General features: G+C 54.2%; 1 protein-coding gene across 1 annotated transcript; it reads left to right on the forward strand.

Moving 5' to 3' along the window:
- Positions 1-248: 248 nt before the first annotated feature.
- On the forward strand, positions 249-2,642 carry LOC143828960 (AP-5 complex subunit mu-1-like; the record flags this gene model as incomplete). The annotated part of the gene is made up of 3 exons (XM_077319113.1): positions 249-392; positions 1,350-1,446; positions 2,422-2,642. Coding segments are annotated over 3 exons (324 nt in total), but the record flags the coding sequence as incomplete, so codon positions are not given.
- Positions 2,643-8,617: the final 5,975 nt, after the last annotated feature.

Consider the following 8,617-nt stretch of genomic DNA (forward strand, 5'->3'; position numbering starts at 1 on the left):
CTCCCCACCTCCTTAGGCAGCCCCTTCCACTGCTGAACTAGACTCCTAGAATGGGAAGGGGCCATGCAGGCCATCTAGTCCCACCCCCTGCTCAGTGCAGGATCAGCCTCAAGCATCCTGAGGAAGGATCTGTCCAGCCGCTGCTTGAAGACCGCCAGTGAGGGGGAGCTCCCCACCTCCTTAGGCAGCCCCTTCCACTGCTGAACTAAACTCCTAGAACTAGACTCCTGCTTGTGAATCCTGTTTAAAAACATTGCTTTCTGTTTACCTTTAAAGGGCAGAAGTTTCCTAAGTCGTTGGAAATTTCCCTGACAGGTACGGTGGCTTTTGGGCCCGCGAGTCCACAGCAAGCAACGGATCCTGTGTGCACGGGAAACACTGCCTACGTCAAAGTAAGTAAGCAGCACGTGGCACAAGGAGGTAGGAAGTGGGTTTTAAGGCAGCCACCCTTCTCAGGAAGGTGGTAGGCCGGGGACATAAGGACAGAACAGAACCCATGCAGGAGCAGACCATCCGGTCCAATACTCTGTGCCACACAGTGGTCAAAACCCATGTGCCATCAGGAGGTCCACCAGCAGGGCCAGGATCCCAGAAGCCTCCCCACTGTGCCCCCCAAGCACCAAGAAGACAGAGCATCACCGTCCCAGACCGTGTGTTCCCTCTCGGCCTTGTGGCTAAGAGATGAATTCTGCCCACTTGAATCTAGTAACTGAGTCACTGAAGGAATTGCTGGAAACTTTGTGGTTTTGCCACAGAGTTTCCGGCGTTTCCTAGAGATACCCTACATCAGTTCCAGGTTTTTCCCCGATAGTGATGTCACAATGCAGCGGTTAGCTTGCGCCACCCACCCCAATGCCTCTGCCCCCAACCTTCTCACCCTTAATGCCCTTCTGGCTTCTGCAGTCCCCGTCGGGGAGCCTTCTGCAGGGGGTTGGACTAGATGACCCTGGAGATCACTCCCAACTCTATGTCTGTATGAAAATAGCTCCCCATGATCTACTGTGCAGAGCTGATGGGCTGGATCCAATTCCCGTTCACGGGAGAGGAAGCAGGATATGAATTTGATCAATCAAAACATAATTCAGCTAACCGGTTTTCCAGGTGTGCCCTACAAGGACCGGCATTTCTTCTGAATAATCAACTTGGAAACTGGGATCTTGGCAGCCAAATGCCAAAATTTGAGTTAGACACGAATGTTAACTTTTTTGGGGGGTGGGGGGGTCTTGTTTCTATTCCTTCTGGAGCTGCCCTCCCCCCTTCTGTACACCTGAATCGTACGTGTTTTTCCTCTGCAGTAGAAATGAAAGTCTGCTCATCCATTTCACCGTTTTCCGCTTGGCTCTCTTCAGCTTTATTTCAGGATCCTGGATTTCACGCTGACCGGCTGCTACACGGATCAACATTCCGTTCAGGTCTTCGCTGCCGGAAAGCCGAAAATCAGCGCAGGTCAGTGCGGGTTCTCCCTCTCGAAACAAGAGGCCGGGCTTAAGATGCCCCAGTTATAAGAGGCATTCTACCCAGAGATGATATCAGCAGCATGACATTTCAGTTCGACAAACAGTAGTGGTCTGCCAGCATGGGTTGGCAGGGGCTCATGGGAATTGTAGTCCACAGAATCTGGAGAGCCACCGTGGGGCTCTATGCACTTTTTAACTGGTTACGATTGTCTGTTTATTTGTTTATTAGATTTTTATAGCGCCCTCCCATACGGCTCAGGGCGGTTCACAGAAAACATTAGAGGAGTAATACATGTCGTTATTGTTGTTACATAGGTAAAGGTATCCCCTGTGCAAGCACCGGGTCATGTCTGACCCTTGGGGTGACGCCCTCCAGCGTTTTCATGGCAGACTCAATACAGGGTGGTTTGCCAGTGCCTTCCCCAGTCATTACCGTTTACCCCCCAGCAAGCAAGCTGGGTCCTCATTTTACCGACCTCGGAAGGATGGAAGGCTGAGTCAACCTTGAGCCGGCTGCTGGGATCGAACTCCCAGCCTCATGGGCAAACAGCTTCAGACAGCATCTCAGCTGCCTTACCACTCTGCGCCACAAGAGGCTCTTTTGTTGTTACATAGAACAGTCTAAATGTATAATGCAATCATAAATAACATATCAACAATAATCTAACAGTGGCTTCAAATAAACAATAACTTAGACAAAGCCCCCAGAGAGGTCTGGCTGCTTCAGGTCATGGAGGGGGTGTCTAAGGAGGGACCAGTGGATGTTGTTGGTTCGGTCGACCTCAAGCAAATGCCTGGCGGAGGAGCTCCCTTTTGCAAGCCCTGCGGAATTCTGGGAGTTTGGGCAGGGCCTCTGTTAGGTTGTCTATTAGCTTGTCTCTATTAGGCTGTCAAGAGCAAGACGTATTTCAAAACATCGCCCAGCAGCGTATTTATTTTTGTCTGCTTGTCTTTCCCGTTTTAGCCCGAGAAGTGCTTTCTTCCGATTACTACATCTGGAATTCCAAAGCCCCGGCGCCTGTGGTGTATCGAACCTTGCTTTTCTAATCTCGGCTCCGTTTTCCACCAGAAAAGATGAACGTGCAGAAATATTTTAACCAGTGTATTAGTTATTTAAGGCCTCCCGTGGGTTATTTGAGGGATGGGACACAAAGTACCAGAATTTCAATAAAATAAATTCCCTCAGTTGGTTTGAGTGGTTCCTCTCACCCCAGTGTGTCTGCTTGTGGTGTACAGCGGGGGGTGTCAACCCCTGGTCTGCGGCCCGGTACCCAGCCGCGAAGGCCTCGGTACTGGGCCACCGGCGGCTGCGTCAGCCTCTCCCCCCTCCCCCCGCAGCGAGAAGCTTGCCAGGCCGCGAGGGAAGTGGCCGCTTCGCTCACGGCCTGGCTAGCTTCTTGTTGCAGGGGGGGGGGGAAGAGGCAGGCGTGGCCGCCGGCACTCCAGCAGACGCAAATGCGCATGCAGGAGCTGCCGCGCATGTGCGCTTGCGCCCCCTGCTGGCGCAAACGCACATGCGTGGCAACTGCGCATGCACTTTTGCACGCAGCTGCCTTGCATGCACGGTGCCTAGGCCGCCGGCTCCCCCCCACCCCCAGAGGCAGTCCTTAACCACAAAAAGGTTGGGGACCACTGGTGTACAGGATCTCTCTGCTGCAATCCACCCTCCTAGGAGGCCAGAATGACCAGGAGTCAGTTACATCACAGGGTCACCTGCCTGAACTCCAGTAGTCAATCAATCACACCTGTAGTCACTTATAGGGCATGGTGGCCTTCCCCAGCTCCAGTAGTCAGTCCCATTGACCAGTAGTCAATTACGTGGCATTGCTGTCTTCCCCAGCTCTAGTAGTCAATCCCATTGACCTGTAGTCAATTACATGGCAAGGTCTTCCTCAGCTCCAGTAGTCAATCATATCGACTTGTATTCAATTACATGGCAGGGTTGCCTTCCCCAGCTCCAGTATCACATTGACCACTTGTCACTTACATGGCAAGCTGGCTTTCCCTAGCTCCAGTAGTCAATTACATTAACCAGTAGTCGATTACATGGAATGGTTACCTTCCCTAGCACCATATCGTTTTATTGTTGTTAGGTGCAAAGTCGTGTCTGACCCATCGCGACCCCATGGACAATGATCCTCCAGGCCTTCCTGTCCTCTACCATTCCCCGGAGTCCATTTAAGTTTGCACCTACTGCTTCAGTGACTCCATCCATCCACCTCATTCTCTGTCGTCCCCTTCTTCTTTTGCCCTCGATCTCTCCCAGCATTAGGCTCTTCTCCAGGGAGTCCTTCCTTCTCATGAGGTGGCCAAAATATTTGAGTTTCATCTTCAGGATCTGGCCTTCTAAAGAGCAGTCAGGGCTGATCTCCTCTAGGACTGACTGGTTTGTTCGCCTTGCAGTCCAAGGGACTCGCAAGAGTCTTCTCCAGCACCAGAGTTCAAAAGCCTCAATTCTTTGACGCTCGGCCTTCCTTATGGTCCAACTTTCACAGCCATACATTGCAACTGGGAAGACCGCAGCCTTGACTAAACGCACTTTTGTTGGCAGGGTGATGTCTCTGCTTTTTAGGATGCTGTCTAGATTTGCCATATCATTAACATTGTGCAAATAACTTGCTTTTATTGAAAGCCAAGATACTGGAAAGTGGAAGTTTACAAAAAGATCTGACCAATGTTGAAGGTACTAAAAGAATCTCTTGAAGCTGGTGTTAGACTTGTCTTGTTGGGTCCTGTAGAAACACTTAGCTATTAAGCTTTCATTTCTGTGGCCATTAAAAAGACAGAAATAAAATAACGGACTGTATCTTACTACTATGGATAGTATGGGCAGCCAAAAAGACAAATTAGTGGGCTGATCCAAAATGGTTTTTCTGGCAATGCTTGGGAAGGCAACGGTGGAAGAGCCTCTGGTATCCTGGCCCCATTGGTGGACCTCCTGATGGAACCTCAGTTGATGGGTTTTGGCCAATGTGTGACACAAAGTGTTGGACTGAGTGGACCATTGGCTTGACCCAACATGGCTATTCTTATGTCCTTATGTCTGGGTCAGTGATGTTCTGTCTTTTTGGTGCTTTTTGGGGCAGGAGTGGAAATGCTTCTGGAATTCTGTCCTCGGTGGTAGACCTCCAGATAGCACATGGGTTTGGCCTGGATGGGTCATCGGCCTGATCCAACATGGCTTTTCTATCTTCATAGTTCTTTGGCTAACAACAATGGGAAAGTTTCTGGAGTTCTGGTTCCACATTTGGACCACTCAATGGCACCTAGGTTGGTGGATTTTGTCTACTGTGTGACACATCGTGTTGGACTGAATGGGACATTGGAAACAGTGGGAAGGCTTCTGGAGTTCTGGTCCCACTAGTAAAACTGATGGCTCCTGGATTCTGGCCACTATGTGGCACAGAGGACTGGATGGGCCATTGGCCTGATCCAACATGGCTTCTCTGATGTTCTTATGTCTGGGTCAGTGATGCTCTGTATTTTTGGTTCTTTGGGGGCAGGAGTGAGAAGGCTTCTGGAATTCTGTCCACGGAGGTAGACCCCCTGATAGCACCTGGGTTTGGCCACTCTGTGACACAGAGTAATGGACTGGATGGACCATTGGCCTGATCCAACATGGCTTCTATCTTGTTCTTATGTCTGGGGCAATGGTGGTCTGCATTCTTGGTGCTTGGGGAGGGAGGGTCAACAGCGGGAGGACTTCTAGAGTTCGGACCTCACTGGTGGACCTCCTGGCGGTAGCTGGGTTGGCGAGGAGATCAGCCTGAATCCAGTGACAACCCCCTCCCCTTGGATTATATTTCGCAAACGATCCAACTATTCTAAAATTCTAAAAGCCCATAGCAGAAGGTGGTTGTGCCTGTATTCTTCTTCCATTTGTTTGGGATACCCTAATACAGGGGAAGTCAACCTGTTGTCCTCCAGATGTCCATGGACTACAATTCCCATGAGCCCCTGCCAGCATTGGCTGGCAGGGGCTCATGGGAATTGTAGTCCATGGACATCTGGAGGACCACAGGTTGACTACCCCTACCCTAATAGGTTGACTACCCCTGCTCCTTCTCTCCCCGAAGGAGTCTCAAAGCGGCTTCCGATCACCTTTGCTTCCTCTCCAAACAACCCCCAGGGAGGTCAGTGGGGCTGAGAGCTTTAAGAGAACTGCTCTGTGAGAACTGGACTCTGACAGGACTGTGACTAGCCCAGAGCCACCCAATCTGGCAGCATGCAGAGGAGGGTGGGTGGGAATCCAACCCGGCTCTCTCAACCAGATAGATAACACTACCACACCACTTTAAAAAAAAAATCTACAGAGCTGATCAGATCTCCAGCAGCCAATCAGAAGCCCCGCTGAGAAAAAGCACCCCCCCAGCCCCACCCCTTTTCCAGAACAATTAGTAGGAAAGTTGTGTGACTCAGCTTAAGGAGTCAGAAAGTCACAGAAACTATCCACTGAATCTGGGTGGGGTTTTTTAAAAAATAAAATGTCAGGAATGGAAGGAATAGAATTCCGGCGATTTATCGGAATCTAAGCAAACAAAGCACGGCGAGCGAGAGGCAGAAAAACAGGGGGAACCCATAGAGTCCCACAAAAACCTCGACAAACTGCATCTCTAATAAGCAGGCCGAACTTTTGTTTAACTGGATGCTGGCTGATAAAGAAGATCAGAGACGGGGGAACGGGGAGAAGTTTTAACGTCTTAATTTGCCAAAGCAGTCAGGTGGAGATGTAATCGAAGGGTTGGTGGAACAGTCTAAAGGGGAGGTTGATTGGCCCCAGCCCATGCCGTCAGGCACCTACCGCTCAGGCAGGCTCCTCAAAGACAGCCAGGGTGTGCCGAAATTAAAAATCCCCCACTGCCTCCGTGATACCATCTAGGAGATACCACCGATGCAGACGGCAATGCTGACATGAATACGAACGCACTTTTCGGGCCTAAGAAAGAGCTGGGCTCACATCCCGAGCACCTGCTTGGCATACGGAAGAGCCCAGGTATGGTCCACGGCAGGTCGCGCAACGCACTAAAGCTCTGAATTGAGCAAGGAAGCAACACTGGGCTCTCCTGATGTCCTTAGGAAGGCCTCGGCCTCTCTGCCCTGTTGCTGGCCCTCCAGAGGAACTGGCTGGCCCCTGTGTGAGACAGGAGGCTGGACTGGATGGACCCCTGGTCTGACCCAGCAGGGCTCTCCTGATGTCCTTAGGAAGGCCTCGGCCTCTCTGCCCTGTTGCTGGCCCTCCAGAGGAACTGGCTGGCCCCTGTGTGAGACAGGAGGCTGGACTGGATGGACCCCTGGTCTGACCCAGCAGGGCTCTTCTGGTCTCCTTAGGAAGGCCTCAGCCTCTCTGCCCTGTTGCTGGCCCTCCAGAGGAACTGGCTGGCCCCTGTGTGAGACAGGAGGCTGGACTGGATGGACCCCTGGTCTGACCCAGCAGGGCTCTCCTGATGTCCTTAGGAAGGCCTCGGCCTCTCTGCCCTGTTGCTGGCCCTCCAGAGGAACTGGCTGGCCCCTGTGTGAGACAGGAGGCTGGACTGGAGGGACCCCTGGTCTGACCCAGCGGGGCTCTCCTGATGTCCTTAGGAAGGCCTCGGCCTCTCTGCCCTGTTGCTGGCCCTCCAGAGGAACTGGCTGGCCCCTGTGTGAGACAGGAGGCTGGACTGGAGGGACCCCTGGTCTGACCCAGCAGGGCTCTCCTGATGTGCTTAGGAAGGCCTCGGCCTCTCTGCCCTGTTGCTGGCCCTCCAGAGGAACTGGCTGGCCCCTGAGTGAGACAGGAGGCTGGACTGGAGGGACCCCTGGTCTGACCCAGCGGGGCTCTCCTGATGTCCTTAGGAAGGCCTCGGCCTCTCTGCCCTGTTGTTGGCCCTCCAGCAGAACTGGCTGGCTCCTGTGTGAGACAGGAGGCTGGACTGGATGGACCCCTGGTCTGACCCAGCAGGGCTCTCCTGATGTCCTTAGGAAGGCCTCGGCCTCTCTGCCCTGTTGCTGGCCCTCCAGAGGAACTGGCTGGCCCCTGTGTGAGACAGGAGGCTGGACTGGAGGGACCCCTGGTCTGACCCAGCGGGGCTCTCCTGATGTCCTTAGGAAGGCCTCGGCCTCTCTGCCCTGTTGCTGGCCCTCCAGAGGAACTGGCTGGCCCCTGTGTGAGACAGGAGGCTGGACTGGAGGGACCCCTGGTCTGACCCAGCAGGGCTCTCCTGATGTGCTTAGGAAGGCCTCGGCCTCTCTGCCCTGTTGCTGGCCCTCCAGAGGAACTGGCTGGCCCCTGAGTGAGACAGGAGGCTGGACTGGAGGGACCCCTGGTCTGACCCAGCGGGGCTCTCCTGATGTCCTTAGGAAGGCCTCGGCCTCTCTGCCCTGTTGTTGGCCCTCCAGCAGAACTGGCTGGCTCCTGTGTGAGACAGGAGGCTGGACTGGATGGACCCCTGGTCTGACCCAGCAGGGCTCTCCTGATGTCCTTAGGAAGGCCTCGGCCTCTCTGCCCTGTTGTTGGCCCTCCAGAGGAACTGGCTGGCTCTTGTGTGAGACAGGAGGCTGGACTGGAGGGACCCCTGGTCTGACCCAGCAGGGCTCTCCTGATGTCCTTAGGAAGGCCTCGGCCTCTCTGCCCTGTTGCTGGCCCTCCAGAGGAACTGGCTGGCCCCTGAGTGAGACAGGAGGCTGGACTGGAGGGACCCCTGGTCTGACCCAGCAGGGCTCTCCTGATGTCCTTAGGAAGGCCTCGGCCTCTCTGCCCTGTTGCTGGCCCTCCAGAGGAACTGGCTGGCCCCTGTGTGAGACAGGAGGCTGGACTGGATGGACCCCTGGTCTGACCCAGCAGGGCTCTCCTGATGTCCTTAGGAAGGCCTCGGCCCCTCTGCCCTGTTGCTGGCCCTCCAGAGGAACTGGCTGGCCCCTGTGTGAGACAGGAGGCTGGACTGGAGGGACCCCTGGTCTGACCCAGCAGGGCTCTCCTGATGTCCTTAGGAAGGCCTCGGCCTCTCTGCCCTGTTGCGGGCCCTCCAGAGGAACTGGCTGGCCCCTGAGTGAGGCAGGAGGCTGGACTGGAGGGACCCCTGGTCTGACCCAGCAGGGCTCTCCTGATGTCCTTAGGAAGGCCTCGGCCTCTCTGCCCTGTTGCTGGCCCTCCAGAGGGACTGGCTGGCCCCTGTGTGAGGCAG

This window comes from Paroedura picta, chromosome 2 (assembly GCF_049243985.1).
Source record: "Paroedura picta isolate Pp20150507F chromosome 2, Ppicta_v3.0, whole genome shotgun sequence".
Taxonomy (NCBI): domain Eukaryota; kingdom Metazoa; phylum Chordata; class Lepidosauria; order Squamata; family Gekkonidae; genus Paroedura; species Paroedura picta.